Here is a 20,998-nt window from a genome sequence, read left to right as displayed (position 1 = left end):
ATCTATAACTGCTTGAAGACGCCGTGGCGTTGATTCTGCTAAATGTGTCAACGCTGCAGATGTAATGCCAGCGATAAAGGCCCCTATTATGAGTTGCATTCGATCTTCGACAACGATCGAAAATGCTGGTCGAACGAATTTGCATTTGGTATTACGACGTTCATTCGATGAAGATTGACGTTATTGTGAATTGCAATCATTTTGAATGTTCACGATAGTATACATCTGTCAGATAAAACTAACAAATATTTTATAAATAAAGAAAATATAAATATAATATGACTAGGATTGAGTTGTGGTTTGGCGATTCTTCAGAGGAGGATGAAAGCTTACTGGAATTGGCTAGAAATAGAAAGAAGCTAAGGGACGCTTCCAACCCTTTGGAATTGAATTCCACTACGTAAGTACAATGCTATTTGTTAGAGGTTTCTACATGTTCAACATTTAGGAAATTTTATTTGTAGATTTATAAAAAACTTTCGTTTGTCGAAAGAGGCGTTTGTTGATTTGCTGTCCCCTACAGAGGAGATGCTGCAGCGATGCACACTAGCGAAATCTATTCCCAATATACTAAAATTGGCAACAGCTTTACGATTTTGTGCTCAGGGATCGTATCAACTTAGTATAGGGAATGAAAACATGCTTGGACTTGCACAGCCAATGGTGTCTGTGGTACTATCTGAGGTACTCGATGCCCTGGAGAATTTCATTTGCCAAAGATGGATAAAATTCAATTATACCGAGGCTGAAATGCAACAAGCAAAATCACATTTTTATAGTAATACCAGATTTCCTGGGGACTTTCGGCCTGCGTAAAATTAACAAAAATAGTATAAATTAATTATTTGTTACGATAAAGCAATAAATAAACGCAAAAAACCTACATTTTCACAAATTTCCATTCACTACGCTACGCTGTCGATAGGTAAATTCTGTTCGACAGCCATTTCGATGCTCAACGAAAATTTCGACAGGGTTGCATAGCTCATAATACGAATTTGACATTCGCTTTTCGATTTTCGATAGCCAGCGAATAGCGAAGATCGAATGCAACTCATAATAGTGGCCAAAGAGATCCCCAACTCTCCTGTCACTGGAAATGTGAGAGCCGCTCACCTACCGAACTTTGACAGTTGACTGGATTGGGTAGGTGTTGACGTTTTGCAATTGGAATGACTGGAACGGCCAGATTGAAATTATACCAAAAATATATGTGAACGGAGGAATTTGTTGCCGCCGTTCAAGATCGCTAATAAAAATTTAAAACAATGAAAATCAAAGAAAATGCGAAATTTTAATATATTTCATGAAACGTTTTGTAATTTGATGTATAATAGAATTAATTTTCTATTACAATTGATTAAAAACATTTATGAATTGAGAACTAACAGGCGTAATAAATGTTGGGTATTTTAATTTAAAATGCCCAAAAATTCTAATTTTGCTCGAACTGGCCATAATGGAAAACGTTATAAAAAACGCTTATTTGGGATGCCCAACTTATTCCAGGGTGAGAGAATAAGTTGGGCATCCCATTATCCATTATTATAATGCTGTTCCAAGGTTCCAATATGCGCTCTTAGAGTATAGCAGAGGTAGAAATTTGGTGCTTTCTAATTCTACGCTCCAAAATCTCCCAGACATGTTCAATAATATCCATATTTGGACTTTGAGGTGGTGTATTTAATTACCTTGGAATATAATAAAGCAACCAGTCCTTAACAATTTGCGCCGCATGTATCGGATCGTTATCTTGTTGTAATATCCAACCGGAACCGAGCCCTAAATTATCCACCGAAGGCTTCAAATTATGTTCCAACAGAGACTTATACTTATAACCGTCCATTTCATCTTCAATAAAGTCCAACTTTCTAACTCCAGAGGCCGCAACAGCTCCCCAAACCATTATGCTGCCGCCACCGAGCTTCACAATTGATACTACGTTCTTCGGTTCAAGTGTGGCGTTAGTTTTCCTTCAAATTTTGGCCTTTTCATCATTATCAAAAATAGTGAATTTAGAATCATCTGTAAATGAAACTTTTTTCCAAAAATCCATTTCCTTTTTTTTGTGTCTTTTGACGAACTTTAAACGAAGTTTCCGATTTTTTCAGAAATAAAAGTTTCTTCCGTGGTGTTCTACTTTGGAATCCGTTATCGTTTACAGTTTTTATTTTTGATCTTGGTTGGATACTCATTTGTGACGTACTTGCTATGCGTTCGGCTAAATTTGGAGCATTTACTTTTGGATTTTGGTCGACTTCGTTGAGAATCAGGCTGACGTATCTACGAGATTGTTTTTTTGGGTGTCCACTGCGCGGTTTGTTTTCGTTGGAATCATTATTTTTAAAGTTTTATAGAATTGTCTGTACTGTTGCTCAAGTTTAAAATTTTAGAAATTTCATCATATGATTTCTTTTCTTTTCTTTCTTGTATCACCAAATTTCTTACATCAATTGATATTTCATTTCGCGGAGCCATTATAGCTATTGAAGTGTTTAAACCACATCTAAATTCAATAAATATCAAACAATAAACATATTGAAATAAAAGAAAAAGGCTAACGTTACCTTACTGTTAATATAACAATGTACAAAGTATGAGATTTGAACTGTATGTAGACTTTTGTCAAAGCAATTTTTGAGTTTTTCTTCCATAAATTTGTTGTTTTATGTTAAATAATGAATTTTTTTAGTTAATTGCTATTATAATAAATATTAGAATAAAACTGTATAAATACATTTTTCTAAAAACTTTTTGTACTCTCATATCAATGGAAATAGGGGGTGTATGTAGACTTTTGTCCGCCACTGTACATATTTGCCAAAAAGATTCAATTCTCAGCTCTGTTCACACGCAACTGTTAAGATTTCTCGTTTCGAGCTAGCTGGGCGAAACACGCTCATCGCATTTTGTTAGCTTTTGACAATTCACATCCAGGTCCACAGTTGGACCTTCCCTATAATTTTCGTTCTCTCGCTGGAAAAGCCCTATAAATCAGCGGCAAATATAATCTGAAACTGAAGAAGATTTACCTCAGCGCAAATGAATTCAAATCCCGAATTGAGGAAATGATTTTCTAAGACACGTCCCAAAAGCATTCGCATTGTTCTCGCGTTTTTGCTAGAATTAAAATACTAGTGTTTCTCAAATTAATTTTTATGTACATTTTCCATATTTTTATCCGTATGAGCAAGTCTCCTTTATCAAAGTAAATGACTTGGTATTTGTCGATATTCATTTATTATCAAAAATGTAAACAGCTATTTATTGTTTTTAACAACAATTATACTGCTAATTAATGTTGGTTCGTTCGAGTTCCGGGATTTATTTTCTTTGAACTCCATTTCACCTGCAAAAACAAAGTAGGTTAGAAATATTAGCGGCCAAAACTATTTTCAACCGGTTCAATTGAAACAGATTCGCCTCTATATGCATGGTGCCAAAAAGTTTACCTTGAATTCCAAAAGGCTTATTCAACTTTGTTGTATTTTGAGTGAATGCTGTTCCTTTGACAATCCTTTCATTACTTCCATTTAGGAGATCAAACTCTTTCAGTTCATTGTCAAGCAATATTTTTCTTTTTCTTATTTCCGTCTGCAATAATTCTCGACTGCTGTTCAAAAGTAGTTCAGTTTTTTTGCAATATTTGTATGGCCTATAATAAATACACGGCTCCGTCTTTGTTTTAATACAGCTTTTAAAATTATTTAATGTTTTTTCATAAGCAGTAAAATCTTTCAAACGATTTATTTTTAATTCCAAAGTTGTAATGTTTGCTTGTTTTTTTTGTCGCTTGATTAAAAGAAAATCTCGTTCCTTCCTTAATGCCTCTCGTTCTAGTAATTGTTGTTGTTCTAATTTCTTTTCTACTTGTGCCTTTTTGTCCTCTTTTAATTTAAGACGAGATTCCTCTTGGCAAAACTTGTGAAGAGTGCCTAAAAGACATCCAAACATTCTTCGATTTCTTGCTCTGGATTCTGAATCGGATCCTTGGGCTTTTAACACCTCTTGTCTCGTTGGCAATTCCTTTATAACGCGTGAACTTAACCTGGGCCTCAAATCATCACTTGATACTGATAGCCGGTTAAATACCGATTTACAATCGCTAGTTCTTCTGTTCTTCTTTTCACTTCCATATTTCTGACACCCTTCATCCTTGCTACTGTCGATGATTTTTTCTTTCCTAATTTCGAATTATAAGAACAAATTAAAATAAAACCCCAATAGCTTTCTTATATATTTACCCCAAATCTCTCGGCCGACCCACAATTTTTCTAATATTATCGTTAAGCACATCCAAACGACCCTTTGCGTCTTGAAGTTCTTTTTGCAATACTGCACAACAATTGGCGATATCTGACTCCATCTTAACCTATTCTTTCCGCTAAAATACACCCAAGACAAATATTACAATAAAAAGCACTTGGACTCAATAGAAGCAAATTGTTACCCGAAATCTAACTTAAAGCTAACTCTGTGTCACCACAGGCAATGTATGTTGCTAACAATATATACAACAATATACATTCTCTTACTATTGCCAAAGCTCTTGCGAGGGTCTTTGCTATCATGGAATAATCATCCTCAAACAATATGTCGAGTAGGTAGGTTTGATCTGATATAATACTATGTTCCCACCAAAATTTTTTTCGTTCCGTTTTCATTACCGTTGGACAGATGATAAAACAGATGTTTTTGCCATTCAAGAATTCATATCGCTTAATATTTATTAAGAGTTGGTAAGGTAATCTGGCCCGTTTTTTTAATTTTTTTTTTCAAAGAAACTTTTCTTCTATCGTGCAGTGTATAAACAAATTTTTTCGGAATTTTTTGACGACATCTGTCAGAGAAATGGCTGGGTGAATGAGATGCGTTTTTTCACTGGCAGACACGATTACTCATGTTTGAATCATCTGAAACACAAGAATCCAATTTATTCTTAAAAGGTACATGAATGGTTACCATCTCTACTAAAATCATAAAAAATGTTGATAAATAAAAAAGTAACTTACGTTTTCTTTTTACTTCTCCCCCATGTTTTTTTACATCAATTTTGTTATAACATTGTCAATAAATTACTAAAAATATGAATGAAGATTGCCAGGAATTTTGTGCACATTTAAAAAAAATTAAGCAAATCGAATAAGTAGTTCGACCGGAATCATGTCCGCCAGTTTGAAAAAGTTTTGAGAAAACGAGTTTAAAGTACAAATTTTCATATCCAAACAGGCTTAGTGATGGGTTATACTGATTTTGCTCCTGAACGAGGCAGTTTTTTTAGTACGAACCCGTCAGATATATACAATATCACGACAAAACATGGCAGTGACATAATTTTCATCACGACATTACGGATACTTTGCTAGATTACACTGCTTTTTGGGACATAAACAAAACAAAGTGCTTATTTTGTAAAAATTGCCACAAATGCAGAAAATAGTTACAGATTTCTCCTTTCACTTATACTTTTTTTGTTATGAAGTTTTTTGTTAAAAAAAACAGCGATAGATATATTATTTTGTTTACCAAAGAGTATCTTAAATTTAACTGTCGATGGTTTTCGACGGTAATTTGTTTTTGGAGTAGCCCTTAACAATGTCCATCAGTAATCAGCAAACTGGCTCTCCACTTGCCTTGCTGAAATCGATCCCCATGCCCGTGCTCCTAACAGCCCTATTCTGAAAAAACCTCTCAACCAAGTTGAGAGGAAAAATTTGAGAGATTTCTTATGGAGCTATTCTTGCTCCAACCTCATACGAAAAAAGCTTAAAAAAGTCACCAGAGAGGAGAAAAGCTTTTTGTTGTCAAACAGCTGTTTTAATAAAAATAAGCAAACAAAAATACAAATGGAGAATCAAGAAATGTAAGTAATTTTACAAATTTTGAACGTAACTATAATAGTTTCATATATTCATAGGCGTACAAAAACCGAAAGTGCAACTCAGGAGCAGCTGCAACATTATGTAATGTTTTGCAAGCAGCATCCTGAGTTGCAACGGGGGAAGCTAACTCCGACCAACCCTCAAGGGCTGCAAATACTTTGGTCGGAGTTAGCAGATACCTTAAATGCCTTAAAAGGTCTAACTCGGTCGGCAGTCAAATGGAGGGAGGTAAGTTCATAAATGCTTGTGTATGTTTCATATTATTAAAATATGTTTCCATAGGCCTTATTGCATTGGAAACATCAGTTGCGATCGCGAGCGCGCAAAATTAAGGCACATGCGCAACCGACTGGTGGAGGCCCTCCGATAAAAGGAATAACGGAGTTCGAGGAGCAAGCCATTACAATCTTTGGGGCAGCAGCGGTGGATGGATTGCCGGGTGTTGGGACTTTGGGTCACCAGGTAATATTTTAATGTAATATATGTCGGAGGATGGAGTCATGTGTAGAAGTTCACGCAAGTGAGGAAAGTTCTCTGATCGCCATTCACTTGGGAGTGGCCAGAAACGATTCTTTTGCATATGACTCAAGCAGCTCACGACTTCCGGTCTTTGACCAAGTATCCTCTGGGTAGCCTAAGAACATCCGTTTGAAGGCGAGCTAAAGTGAGAAGGCGAAACATCCCCTGCATAAGGTTGTGCGCTGGGTTTGGGACCCGGCACGTAAAAAACACTCCCAATGAAAAGGAACAACAAGCCTCGGATGAGTGACCCCCCTTTTGATGACGACCATGGCAAACGAAATAAGGACTACGAATTGAGGGCATGCACCTGGAATGTCCGGTCCCTTAATTGGGAAGGTGCCGCTGCCCAGCTGGTTGATGTCCTTGTGAAAATAAAGGCTGACATCACCGCCGTCCAAGAAATGCGTTGGACGGGACAAGGACAGAGACAAGTAGGTCCTTGTGACATTTACTACAGTGGCCATATAAAGGAGCGCAAGTTTGGTGTTGGATTCGTGGTGGGAGAGAGACTCCGTCGCCGAGTACTATCATTCACTCCGGAGAATGAACGTCTAGCCACAATCCGCATCAAAGCGAGGTTCTTCAACATATCGCTGATTTGCGCCCACGCCCCGACGGAAGAGAAGGACGATGTGACCAAAGATGCCTTTTATGAGTGCTTGGAGCGCACTTATGAGAGATGCCCCCGCCACGATGTCAAAATCGTGCTTGGCGACTTCAACGCCAGGGTGGGCAAAGAAGGTATCTTTGGAACTACGGTCGGTAAATTCAGCCTCCACGAGGAAACATCCCCAAATGGGTTGAAGCTGATCAACTTCGCCGGGCCCGAAATATGATTATCTGTAGTACTAGATTCCAGAATAAGAAGATACATACAAGCTACCTGGCTGTCTCCGGATCGAAAAACCACCAACCAGATCGATCATGTTGTGATAGACGAAAGACACGTCTCCAGTGTTTTAGATGTGCGTGCGCTCCGAGGTCCTAACATCGACTCGGACCACTATATTGTTGCCGCCAAAATTCGCACCCGCCTCTGTGCAGCAAAAAACGCACGCCAACAAACACAAGGAAGGTTCGACGTCGAGAAGCTGCAATCACAACAGACAGCCGAACGTTTTTCTACACGGCTTGCACTCCTGCTCTCTGAGAGCACTCATCAACAACTCGGTATAAGGGAACTGTGGGACGGCATTTCAAACTCCTTACGTACAGCTGCAACCGAAACCATTGGTTTTCGGAAAGTGCAAAAGAACAGCTGGTACGACGAGGAGTGCCGTGTCGCAGCGGAGAGAAAACAGACTGCCTACCACGCAACGTTACGATCGACCACAACACGTGCGGGATGGGATAGATACCGAGAGTTGAAGAGGGAAGCGAGACGCATTTGCAGACAGAAAAAGAAAGAGGCCGAAATGCGTGAGTACGAAGAGCTTGATAAGCTGGCCGACAGGGTAATGCTCGAAAATTCTACCAAAAGATGCGGCGGCTTACAGAAGGTTTCAAGACCGGAGCATACTCTTGTAGAACCCCCAAAGGTGATCTAGTTACCAATGCCCAGAGCATACTTAAATTATGGAGGGAACACTTCTCCAGCCTGCTGAATGGCATTGAAAGCACAACGCCGGGAGAAGGCGAACCCGATTCCCCAATCGATGACGATGGAGCAGACGTTCCATTACCCGACCATGAAGAAGCTCGAATAGCAATTACCCGCCTGAAAAACAACAAAGCGGCAGGGGCCGATGGATTGCCGGCCGAGCTATTCAAACACGGCGGCGAAGAACTGATAAGGAGCATGCATCAGCTTCTTTGTAAAATATGGTCGGATGAAAGCATGCCCAACGACTGGAATTTAAGTATGCTATGCCCAATCCATAAAAAGGGAGATCCCACAATCAGCGCCAACTACCGTGGGATTAGCCTCCTCAACATCGCATATAAGGTTCTATCGAGCGTATTGTGTGAAAGATTAAAGCCCACCGTCAACGAACTGATTGGACCTTATCAGTGTGGCTATAGACCTGGCAAATCAACAACCGACCAGATGTTCACCATGCGCCAAATCTTGGAAAAGACCCGTGAAAGGAGAATCGACACACACCACCTCTTCGTCGATTTCAAAGCTGCTTTCGACAGCACGAAAAGGAGCTGCCGCTATGCCGCGATGTCTGAATTTGGTATCCCTGCAAAACTGATACGGCTGTGTAAACTGACGTTGAGCGGCACCAAAAGCTCCGTCAGAATCGGGAAGAACCTCTTCGAGCCGTTCGATACCAAACGAGGTTTCAGACAAGGCGACTCCCTATCGTGCGACTTTTTCAATCTGCTGCCGGAGAAAATAGTTCGAGCTGCAGAACTTAATCGAGCAGGTACAATCTTTTATAAGAGTGTACAGCTGCTGGCGTATGCCGATGATATTGATATCATCGGCCTCAACACCCGCGCCGTTAGTTCTGCTTTCTCCAGGCTGGACAAGGAAGCAAAACGAATGTGTCTGGCAGTGAACGAGGGCAAGACGAAATATCTCCTGTCATCAAACAAACAGTCGTCGCACTCGCGACTTGGCACTCACGTCACTGTTGACAGTCATAACTTTGAAGTTGTAGATAATTTCGTCTATCTTGGAACCAGCGTAAACACCACCAACAATGTCAGCCTAGAAATCCAACGCAGGATAACTCTTGCCAACAGGTGCTACTTCGGACTAAGTAGGCAATTGTGAAGCAAAGTCCTCTCTCGACAGACAAAAACCAAACTCTATAAGTCACTCATAATTCCCATCCTGCTATATGGTGCAGAGGCTTGGACGATGTCAACAGCGGATGAGTCGACGTTGCGAGTTTTCGAGAGAAAAATTCTGCGAAAGATTTATGGTCCTTTGCGCGTTGGCCACGGCGAATATCGCACTCGATCGAACGATGAGCTGTACGAGATATACGACGACATTGACATAGTTCAGCGAATTAAAAGACAGCGGCTACGCTGGCTAGGTCATGTTGTCCGGATGGATGAAAACACTCCGGCTCTGAAAGTATTCGACGCAGTACCCGCCGGGGGAAGCAGAGGAAGAGGAAGACCTCCACTCCGTTGGAAGGACTAAGGGGAGAAGGACCTGGCTTCGCTTGGAATATCCAATTGGCGCCACGTAGCGAAAAGAAGAAACGACTGGCGCGCGGTTGTTAACTCGGCTATAATCGCGTAAGCGGTGTCTACGCCAATTAAGAAGAAGAATATATGTCGGACTATATATTTTATTATTACATGAGGCAATAATTGGTCCGTTTTATACTTGCAGGTTTTGCCGCCGTTGCATTTAAATACAGAACCAGTCCCCGTTCAAGCTCCAGCTTCCTCCCCAACAGTCACATCGCCTGCTCCAGCGCCCTCACCAACAGTCACATCGCCTGCACCAGCTCTTCCTGCTTTCTCAAAAAACTTTTCTTCCTCACCATCACCTCAAAATTTGTCCTCTTCTTCCTTATCTCCTCTCATGTTACCGTCTCCTATGCCATCGCCTACTTACATCCCTTCTGAAGGTAATTTGACTGCAGCGAAGATGCTTGGAGCAGTGCTAAAAAAAAATGAAGGACCGTGAAAAGCGAGAGGAGGAGGCCATTGCTCTACAAAAGAAAATTGTAGGGCAAAATGTGCAGATGACAGGGGTGGTTATTGCTATACAAAACAAAATGGTAGAGCAAACCGAGCAGATGACGGGGGTGCTGAACCAAATGTCACAAGCACTAACCTCGATATCAGAGGTATGGTTAAATTGTGCGAAAAATTATATAAATAATAATAAAATTAAAATACATATACTGAATTATTTAAACATATATATTGTATTGTGCGCAAAAATAAATAAATAATAATAATACTAAAATATAATTAAGTAACTTACATGACAACCCTTCTCGTGTTCAACCGTGCTTTGCTTCGTGCTCTGGCGAATTTGTTTAATTTATATTTAAAACTTTATTTAAAAATATCTGGATTAAGTGATCTTTTAAGATAAGTATCAGTGTTATATTGTGCTATTGAAGCCATTGAATTTATTTTAATTCTGTGTTGGCTAATTTTATTTTATTGCGCCGAGTCATTTTCAATTATGTAATTTTTGTTGCTACATTTTTAACTGGTGTAATTGTTAGTGTTAATTTTTATTTTTTTATATAACGGGTGATTTTTTTGAGGTTAGGATTTTCATGCATTAGTATTTGACAGATCACGTGGGATTTCAGACATGGTGTCAAAGAGAAAGATGCTCAGTATGCTTTGACATTTCATCATGAATAGACTTACTAACGAGCAACGCTTGCAAATCATTGAATTTTATTACCAAAATCAGTGTTCGGTTCGAAATGTGTTATTATCGACAAATTTTGTTCAGCGATGAGGCTCATTTCTGGTTGAATGGCTACGTAAATAAGCAAAATTGCCGCATTTGGGGTGAAGAGCAACCAGAAGCCGTTCAAGAACTGCCCATGCATCCCGAAAAATGCACTGTTTGGTGTGGTTTGTACGCTGGTGGAATCATTGGACCGTATTTTTTCAAAGGTGCTGTTGGACGCAACGTTACGGTGAATGGCGATCGCTATCGTTCGATGCTAACAAACTTTTTGTTGCCAAAAATGGAAGAACTGAACTTGGTTGACATGTGGTTTCAACAAGATGGCGCTACATGCCACACAGCTCGCGATTCTATGGCCATTTTGAGGGAAAACTTCGGACAACAATTCATCTCAAGAAATGGACCCGTAAGTTGGCCACCAAGATCATGCGATTTAACGCCTTTAGACTATTTTTTGTGGGGCTACGTCAAGTCTAAAGTCTACAGAAATAAGCCAGCAACTATTCCAGCTTTGGAAGACAACATTTCCGAAGAAATTCGGGCTATTCCGGCCGAAATGCTCGAAAAAGTTGCCCAAAATTGGACTTTCCGAATGGACCACCTAAGACGCAGCCGCGGTCAACATTTAAATGAAATTATCTTCAAAAAGTAAATGTCATGAACCAATCTAACGTTTCAAATAAAGAACCGATGAGATTTTGCAAATTTTATGCGTTTTTTTTTTTAAAAAAAGTTATCAAGCTCTTAAAAAAACACCCTATACTTAAATTTCTTTCTTGTTTTTATTCGTTTCAGTCTTTGTCCACAGCTGTTCGCGAGTTTCTTACTTTTCGTGTGTTACAGTGCATCTCAAACTGCTCGCTACGTTGGTTGTTATCTTTGATAACCAACTATTTTTATTTTATTTTATTTTTTTTTTATTTTTAAGAAATTTGTACAATAATAAATTATTTAACAAATAAATATTTAGCAGCGCTAGCAACAAGGGCCTTCGGATGTCTGTAATCTAATATAACGTTAATGGTTAAAGTGTTAGTAGAGCTAACTACAATTTATTCTTAATATTAAATATGCTTTAACAAGTCAGTCTCTTTCAACAATTTGTACATCTTTAGAACGTTTGTGATGTTAGCCTCTCTCAAAAGGTCGAAGGGATCCGTTGTACTCAGGATCTCTTTTCGGGTTGAGTCGATAATTGGACAATGTAGTAAATGCCGAATTGATGCCGGCTCTTCACAAAATGGACACTTACTGGGTGGTGTACGTTGTAGAAGATGTGCGTGCGTGATAATTGTGTGCCCCAGGCGTAGGCGAATAAATGGCTTAATTGTTGAGAGAGCTATGTCGGCAGCGATAGTTCCTTTCTTTCTGCTAGGATTGATAGCGGAGTAGTGATGAGCATAGGTGTTCCAATCGCTAATTTGAGTCTGGCGTCTTTCGTTTGCGACTTCAGTCAAAATGCCTTTTTTAGACATATAGTTAAACATTATGGATGGTGTTTTTGCAACGTTTTTTGCAGCGGCGTCAGCGTTTTCGTTGCCAATGATTCCTGTGTGGCCTGGTATCCACATTAGTTTGATTTTTCGAGGTGTGGCTATTAAAGTGTTGCGTATCGCGACTACCTCATTTTGACCATTGGAGGGACATTCGATGGCGTCAAGGCATGAGTTACTGTCGGTGCAAATAATGAACTTGCCTCGGTGAAGCTTAGCATATGTGATGGCTTCGAGAACAGCGGAGATTTCAGCGGTAAACACGGAGCAAATTGGGTGGAGTAGGCCGTGCCGAATAATTTCTCCATTTTCTTTTGTTACTGCAAATGATGTGTTGTCGCGGGATTTAGAGCCATCCGTAAATAAGAAGTTCCACCCATTTTGGCTGTAAAAGTGCTTTTCTTTCGCATAAATTGCTCTGTATTTCTCTTGTGGTGTATTTGTTTTTGGAAATTGGAGCGTTTTAATTGTGTGAGGAATGTTGTTAATCAACCACTGTGGGCGGATAGTGGATACTCTAGGCCTTGAAGTATGCGGTATCTGAAGGTGTTTAAGGAATTTCAGTGGTCGACTGATTGCTGGCAAGAATCTTGGCTCCCGTTTTCTTGACATCGCGTTATTTACGTCTCTTTTTAAAAGATTGTTTGGAGTAAATAGCAGTTTAGGGAGTAAACGACGGCAGCTATCGATTGTTCTTTCAGCGATTGTAGGCAAGCCAGTTTCTGCAAAGAGGTTTTTTAGGGGTGTCGTAGGGAATGCTCTTATGCTTCTCCGTATTGCTACGAGATAAGGCGTGGATATTTTGTTGATTGCAGATGCTGAACAGTTTCCATAGAGTGGTAGTGCGTATTCAACCTTGGAGAGTATTAAGGCTCTGGTAGCGTTGACAAGAGTGGCCGGGTGGCTTTTCTTAGATGTTAGATATTTTATTATATTTAATCTTGTCACAAGTTAGTCTCTAACATATTTACAATGTGATTTAAAGCTATATTTAGAGTCTATTATTAATCCTAAAACTTTAAGTTCACTAACAATGCTAATATTAAGGTTAGTACAGAAGTTAGTTAGATTAGAGCAGTTCACTTTTTTGCAAACGTGTAAAACTTTTGTTTTTTCTATTGATATTGTGGTACCAGCAGTCAGGGATCATGAAGTTAACTCTGTTAGGACATTTTCGAAAATTTGAGTGACTTGAGCTAGATTGTTGCACTTTGTGTAGAAGACTACATCATCGGCGTAGAGCTGACATTGGATGCCGCGGATATTTGTTGTTCACAGAACAATTTCATCAAACGCGATTATGAAAAGAAATGCAGATAAGGTGAACCTTGCGGGGTGCCATTATCTAAAGGAACACTGTTGGACAGAAATCCGTTTATTTTGACTCTACACTTTCTATGCTGGAGAAAATTTTTAACAAATTTTTTAATTTTTTGGCCCACTTTCCAAGCGTCAAGTTGTTTCAAAACTATGTGTATGCCGATTGTATCGAATGCTTTTTGAGAGTCTATCGCTAATAAAGACACGTGGTTTTTGGAGGATAAAGCGTTTGAAATAAAGTAGTCTAGATGTAGGAGGGCATCCATGGTGCCAAATCCCTTTCTGTATGCAACTTGATTAGGGCTTATAAGGTTTTTCACTTCAGCATACCACGCTAAGCGATTGACAATAATTTTTTCTAATAATTTCCCATGACATGATAGGAGCGAAATTGGTCTATAACTATAACTATTTATATCTGAAGGGGGTTTGTTGGGTTTTAGTATTGAAACAATACATGCAGTTTTCCAAAATTGTGGGTAGGGTCCACTATCAAAAAAGCAGTTGTAAAGCTTGAGTAGTCTACTCTTGACTGAGTTTGGCAAGTTTTGAATTATGGGATATGTAATCTTGTCCAGGCCTGGTGAACTTCCTTTGACTGAGGAGAGGGCAAATTCGAGTTCTGATGGGAGGATTTTGGACTCAAGTTGCTTGGCTGCGATTGATAAAGGGTAAGAGATTGGTGGTTCCTGGTTTAGTCGTCTTGCTTTTAAGATGCGGAAAGTGTTTGAAAAGGATGTATCGGAGGAGGAAAGGGAGAAACTGAGAAGCAAAATTGTTGGCAATAGCATGTGGGTCAGAGAGTGGTCCATTAGCGGGATGAATGTACGTAAAGGACATTTGTCTTGGGGAGCGAGTAAGTATTCGTATGTCATTCCATATTTTTTTAGGTTTTGTTGATGGGTTTATGCTGGAGGTGAGTTCTTCAAATGCTTTGCGCTCTGCTAATTTGGCGTTTCGCTTAAATTGTGCGTTTGCTTTTTTGTATCTCATATGTGGCATATTGGTGCCACAAGTTCTGCTTGGAAACTTGGAGTGTGGATAGTTCGGAGCTCCACCCAGGAACGGTTTTATTGGATCTATTTAGTTTAGTTTGTGGATTAAGATTTAGCTGCTTCTTGGTTTATGTTATTAGCAATTGGATAGGCTGCACTGATTTCTTCGCACATTTGACCGAATTTCTTCCAGTCGGCTTGGTTAGTTTTAAATCTGGGTGTGAATTTTACTAAGGATTGGTTGCAGACTGAGGTTATTTGGGTAAGGATAGGGAAGTGGTCGCTTCCATGCAATGAATCAAGGACTTTCCACTGGAAGTTTGAGGCTAGAGTTGAGGAACAAAGTGTAATGTCAACTGTAGAAAAGGTGTGGTGAGTCGAAAAGTGGATGGGAGCACCATTATTTAGTGATATAAAATTGGATGAGATTAACGCGTCTTCAATTTTTTGTCCTCTGGAGTTTGTGTAATCAGATCCCCAGATAGTACTCCAGGCGTTGAAGTCGCCTCCAATGATGCATTGCGTACTGAATTGGTTCAGAAGTAGTGAAATATCAGATGTAGAAAAAGTATCTTTGGGAGGAATGTACATGCAAACAGCCACTATCTTGGTTGTTGTATTGATGTCGATCGCTAGTGCTGAGAAACTTGTTTGAATAGGTGATAGCTTGTGTTGAATATTTCTTTTGACTAATATTGCAATTCCTTGCTTTTTACTAGTGATCTGAGGTAGATTGTAGAAATGCCCTATGTAATTTTTGGGAGTGTAGGCAGTTTGGTTTTGGGGTAAGTGAGTTTCGGTTAAAATAATGATGGATGGGGAATAGTATTTAATCAGAATTTCAATTTCGTGATAGTTATTGAGGTAACCATTCATATTCCATTGCAAAATTGATAACATGGTGAATAGCAAATGATATGGAGGTAAAACGAAAAGTTATGGGAGAACGAATATATGCATACACACACGCATGTAACTGCTTTTGACACTCTGCGAGCAGAGCGCCGGTAGCCACATGCAGTGAGAGATGAATTACATTTCGAAGTCACTGTTATGATCAGCAACGCTCTTTGGCTCAGCTTGTACTGAGTCGGAGAGCATTAGACCACCACAGTCGTTATTTCTAGGCGAGGGGAAGATATAATTGTTACTTGAGGTGGGGTTGATTGTTGGAGAATTGGTGAGAGAGAAGGGTTTGGTCAAAGTAGAATTAAAAGGTGAATTGGTGATTGAAGTTTTGTTGTTTGTTGGAGTGGTCGTGCTAGAAGTGTTCGTGCTAGAAGCCCATGAATGGGCGATAGATTTGTTGGAGTTTGGTAAGCTAGTGTTAGTTGAAGTGTTATTTGAAGAGGTGGAAATTTTTTTCTAAGCTTGAGGTGAATTTTTTGTTTTGTCGTTTTCGGAAGGTTTTGATGTTGTGGAGGCTGAAGTGGGAAAGTTTGGAGTGGTTATTTGTGCAGGTAGAGAAATTATTGTTGAAAAGAGTGTAAAAGAAGAGGTGGAGGAGTGCTGAGATCTGTATTTAGTTGCTGCTTCACGCATGCTGCATTTGTCGATGGTTTTTATTTTTAAAATTTCTTTAGCCTGTATAAACTGGGGACAAGTGTTTGCGGAGGAAGGGTGTTCGCCTGAGCAATTCACACACATGGTTCTTGAACATTCGCTGTCATTGTGAGGGGAAGACTGCAGTTGGCGCATGTAGGAAGGCCTTTGCATTTTTTTATTGTGTGTCCGAGCTTTTGAGAGGTTTTGCAGCGCATGGTATTGGGATAGTAGGGACGGACTGAAATTTTTCACCAGGCTACATCAATTTCCTCAGGTAGCTTGTAGGCATCAAAAGTGAGGAGCATTGCACAGTAAGGGATTGCGCTGGGTTTGCTTAAAATGCAGACCAACTGAAATTGAATTGTTTAGAGTTTTTAAGCGATCGCGCAATGGTTTCAAAGAGATTGGTCGTGAGATTGAAACCCTGACTGAAAAATTTAGGTATTATGAAACGCTGTTTCAATCATTTCAATGTCTAAATCTTCGGGATGAGAATCCAAAACCTTCATCAAAACATAAACGTCCGTCTGATGAAGATACCATTCTATCTTCCTTAAAAAGAATACCTCCACCCACTATTCACCTCATTAACCTTTCATCCCCTTGTCCTCAAGGAGAGAAGGTTCCGTCTGCTCAGGACAATGAGAAAACTGTTACTGAACACGGTAAGCGGAAAACAGCTCAAGATCCGCCTACAAATACCTACAAGTCAGCTAATAAAAACTTAGTTGTAATACCGCGGAAAAAGGCAATTTTTATCTCGAGACTTGCTGCGGATACCACAGTCGATGATATAAAAAGTTACATCTCGTCGAAATTAAAAACGGAAGATACAGACATCCGTAAATTTAATTTCAAATACAACAGGGATATTTCATCGTTTAAGATCGACGTATCCGCTGACAGTTTTCAATTGATACTTGATAACTCTTTCTGGTCATCTGGGGTCTTTGTACGCGAATTCGAGCATAAATGTTATTACTAAAATGCCAAGAAATCCCGGGAATACAAAAAACTTATTATCAATAATTCCCTAATTATTTATTATCAAAATGTTAAAGCCTCACATTTTTGATAATGAAATATTCAACAGCGTTTATGCGACTTCGTGGTATCTCGCCCAACCACACAACATTCATCCCACAACTTAACATCCATCCCACAACGCAACATTGATCCCACAACACAACATTCATCATACATACATACATACAACACAACATACAGCATCACACCACACACTAAACACCACCATACCACATCGTTTTTACCACCCAACCGAGCAAAAAGGATTGGTCAAATCGGGGTGGGCTCAATTCGATTTCTACGCCCGTCAGATATAGCCACGTCTCGGATCAACGGTTGATCCGCTTTCATTTCTTTTGTGATCCAAAACTGAAAAAAACCCTTTCTGTCGTGCGTGTGGTTGTGCACTAGCAGCAGTGTAAATACTTACATATGTATATACGAAATTATATTCGAAACATTTCAAATTGTGAATAAAAGTAAAAAATTAATTATCTCAACATACAGAATATAAAATAATGTGAACATATTTAAAATTTAATTAATTTAATTTGTTGAAAGTGGTGCTCGGACACAAAAAAAAATATATAATTTGTTGAATTTTACTTTTTTATTGCCAAATCCTAAATCGGCAAATCCTTAAAGACGAACAAAAAGGGATACATCATCAAAGGCAAAAAGCGTAAGTATTCCCCTCACATAATCAGTGAAACTAAGTGCACGAACAAATGGTCCTTCGAGCCTCTTAGACAGGCACCTATGATTTTAGAAGAACCCACCAAGTGGTGGAAAAGTGAAAAACTAAGTGCAGGTGAAACAATACTATAGAACAAATAAAAGTACACAAAAGGGAAAATAATAATAAATAAATATGTACTTAAACATATATTAAGTGATCAAATCTACGAAACGGACGCGAAACCAACTAAAACAAAACAAATACAAAAAAAAAACTAAATATCAAATACGGTCGCGGTAAAAACCAAATAAGCAAAAAACGGGGAAACAACACCAAAACATACGGCAGAGCAGTTGAGGATTATAAGCAACGTGGGAAGAGAACAAAAACTCAACACGGAAGACATCAAACAAGAACAAAAAACACCAAGTAGGCAAAACCAGAAGAAGCAAGAGAAATAACGAAGAGAGACACACACATACATACATAAGTATTGCTACCCATAAACAATTGGCGGAGGAAAAAGTGAGCCCTTTCCGATTAAATTTTTAAAAGAATTATTTATGCACTTATGTACGGATGTTAATACACAGTTTGAGCTGTAATACGCATATAGCTACTTATAAAAAACGCAACTGTTCTATACGAAAAACCAGTTAGACACTTCGGTATATACATATGTAAGTATGTACGTAGATAGGTACCGAAATAAATGAAAAAATTACGGTACCTGCCGGCTACTTATTTTGTGTTTCTAAGCACACTATAATTTTCAAAAAGAACATTTTTTTCTAAGCCAAGTATTCTTACTTGCAAGTTTTGGTGATACCCCTTGGGCTGATAAAGCAACAAGCAGGATCGCCTAATAAATAAGCAAAGGCGAAAAAAAAGTGGAAATACATACATATGTACCCATATAAATAAGTACATATAGTCAATTGTATAAAAAATACATACATACACATGTGCACTCATATATACATACAAAAATCTATGGGTCATTAAACTTTGCGCGGAAAATATTATTATTATTATTCCGCAATTAACGTACATACATATATACATGGACATGTGGTACATACATACATACAAGATATTGTTGTTAAACTACCTGCTTTCAAGCTTATTTCGTGTCTCCAAACACACTACAAAAAAAAACCAAAATTTCAAAGTCAAGTATTCTTACTTGCAAGTTCTAGTGATACCCCTTGGGCTAACAAAGCAACAAGCAGGATCGCTTTAACATATAAGCAAAGGCAGAAGAAAAAAAACAACAACATAACAGTGGATATTTATGTATGTACATATATGTATGTATGTATATCGTGATCCAATTATTTCGCTCCATTATCTCTCCTACGTTTTCTCTCTCTCTAAATATTTACCAAGGTACCAATAAAAAGTTACACATACGTACATACCTTATACATGGAATAATATATTAAATATATTTATTACTACGGTCAACGAAATTTAGGACGTATGTGGATTAACAAAACATTTGCATACATACATACGTACATACTTAAATGTTGATATATTTACAAACATATAAAAATTGTATACTTATTTAGTACCATTGTTCCGCACATTTCGCTATATTGCACATACGTATTACATACATATGTATGTACATATGTGACAATTGTGCGAAACTATAAGGGAAGCAAAACCAACACATAAACGTTAAGCATAACTATTTGCATATAAAATATACATACGTAAATTTTTGCGTTATTATTATTTTCTTTATTTTTACGTTCTTATCTCAAAAGATACACTTACTAAGAAATAATATACAAATTAATCGCGAGTATATCGCAGGTACGTTTAACTGATACACGGTAAAAAGAAAAAAAAGGGGAATATTTAGTAAAAATAATTACGTATTAATACATATATAAAACAAAGGATTAATCGACTTATGCGGTGAATAAGCGTTCGTAAAGTCCTATAATCTATTTCATTTATAATTAAATTTATAATATTTTCAAACGAAATATTGACAAACATTTTTTACAAAATTTTTTAATAACTCCAATTATACAATTCTATTTCTAACGGAATATTTACAAAAAATTTTTTATATATTATTTCATAATACCAATTTTACAATTGTAGTATTTCAAACGAAAAATTTTTAAGCTCAAAACTTCCAATTCAATTTAATTAATGCAATCTGACAAATCAAGAGAGGTTAAGCCAAAAACACCTCTATCATTAGAAATTCCGAAAATGGCTGATGAAGATAAACCACAAGGCACACCTGCTGAAGCTACACGCTCAAAGCAGAGTATAAAACAAAAAAGATCAAAAGATCAGACAATATCTAGATTCATCACTGAAAGTGACAGTTTTATAAGATATTGTACAAGATTTCAAGCTTCCCCTATTACTGACATCACAGAATCAGTTTTGAATATAAAATTAGAAAGTGTGAACATTCTCTGGGCGTACGTACAGTACTAGATACTGACGACGCAGAACTCCCAGAAAACGCAAAAGCTTCGGCGACAACAAAAGGAATGATAACTGAACAAATAAGTTTAGTAAGGCCAAGTAGAGCCACTACTCCCTCTCCCAGAGAAGTTACAATACCAAAAGAAGACCTAGATAAAGGCATGTATCTCAAAGTAGCAGGTTGTGATACTGAAGTTTTTAATGGATGTTATGATCAAAGGCTTTCCGGGACATGTTCACTGGCGTTTATATAAACCATCCTAAACTCTCACAAGCACAAAAGTTATACCATCTAAGGTATAAAACAAAAGGGGAAGCAGACAGTATCGTCAAGCGATTCGCTTTAAATTACGAAAATTTTAAGCTGGTTTGGGAAGCACTGGTCGAAAGATACGAAAATGAAAGGGTTATAATAGAAAACCCAATAAAAACTTTATTGCATTTGCCAAAAATTCAACAAGAAACTAGCCAGGAATTTCAAAACTTATACTCGATCGTGACCAATTGTTTATCACTGTTTAAAACACAAAATATCTCCACAGAATCGTGGGACCCTATGATAGTAACCATTTGCGCAGAAACACTGCCTGATGCTGCTGTGCTACGATGGGAACAATCTCTAGTGGAAAGAAACATAATACCCACCTGGCAAAAGATGAAGAAATTCCTCACTGCTCAATACGAGATAGCTGAGCGAATAGACAAAAAAATTATAAATCTAAAAA

At 38.2% G+C, this 20,998-nt stretch overlaps 4 protein-coding genes across 5 annotated transcripts in view; 3 read left to right on the top strand and 1 right to left on the bottom strand.

Moving 5' to 3' along the window:
• Positions 1 to 20,998, top strand: part of LOC125776652 (uncharacterized) — a 185,105-nt gene that overhangs the window by 14,638 nt on the left and 149,469 nt on the right. The window lies entirely within an intron of this gene.
• The window catches only part of LOC125776690 (uncharacterized), a 436,599-nt gene that overhangs the window by 338,213 nt on the left and 77,388 nt on the right, over positions 1 to 20,998 (top strand). The gene's annotated exons all lie outside the window — the stretch shown is intronic.
• On the bottom strand, positions 3,224 to 4,596 carry LOC105233134 (pinin). The gene is made up of 4 exons (XM_011215116.4): positions 4,451 to 4,596; positions 4,245 to 4,384; positions 3,453 to 4,183; positions 3,224 to 3,349 (listed from the first exon to the last, which is right to left on the bottom strand). The coding sequence occupies exons 2-4, from the start codon at positions 4,364 to 4,366 to the stop codon at positions 3,261 to 3,263; spliced, it is 942 nt and encodes a 313-aa protein (XP_011213418.1). The 5' UTR covers positions 4,367 to 4,384; positions 4,451 to 4,596; the 3' UTR covers positions 3,224 to 3,260.
• LOC105233150 (uncharacterized) lies at positions 5,847 to 10,074 on the top strand. Its single transcript, XM_049447038.1, has 4 exons — positions 5,847 to 5,863; positions 5,918 to 6,110; positions 6,165 to 6,344; positions 9,703 to 10,074. The coding sequence occupies exons 1-4, from the start codon at positions 5,847 to 5,849 to the stop codon at positions 10,000 to 10,002; spliced, it is 690 nt and encodes a 229-aa protein (XP_049302995.1). The 3' UTR covers positions 10,003 to 10,074.

Source organism: Bactrocera dorsalis, chromosome 2 (assembly GCF_023373825.1).
Source record: "Bactrocera dorsalis isolate Fly_Bdor chromosome 2, ASM2337382v1, whole genome shotgun sequence".
Taxonomy (NCBI): domain Eukaryota; kingdom Metazoa; phylum Arthropoda; class Insecta; order Diptera; family Tephritidae; genus Bactrocera; species Bactrocera dorsalis.
The sequence above is the reverse complement of the archived record's forward strand: the minus strand, read 5'-3'. Positions and strand labels throughout refer to the sequence as shown.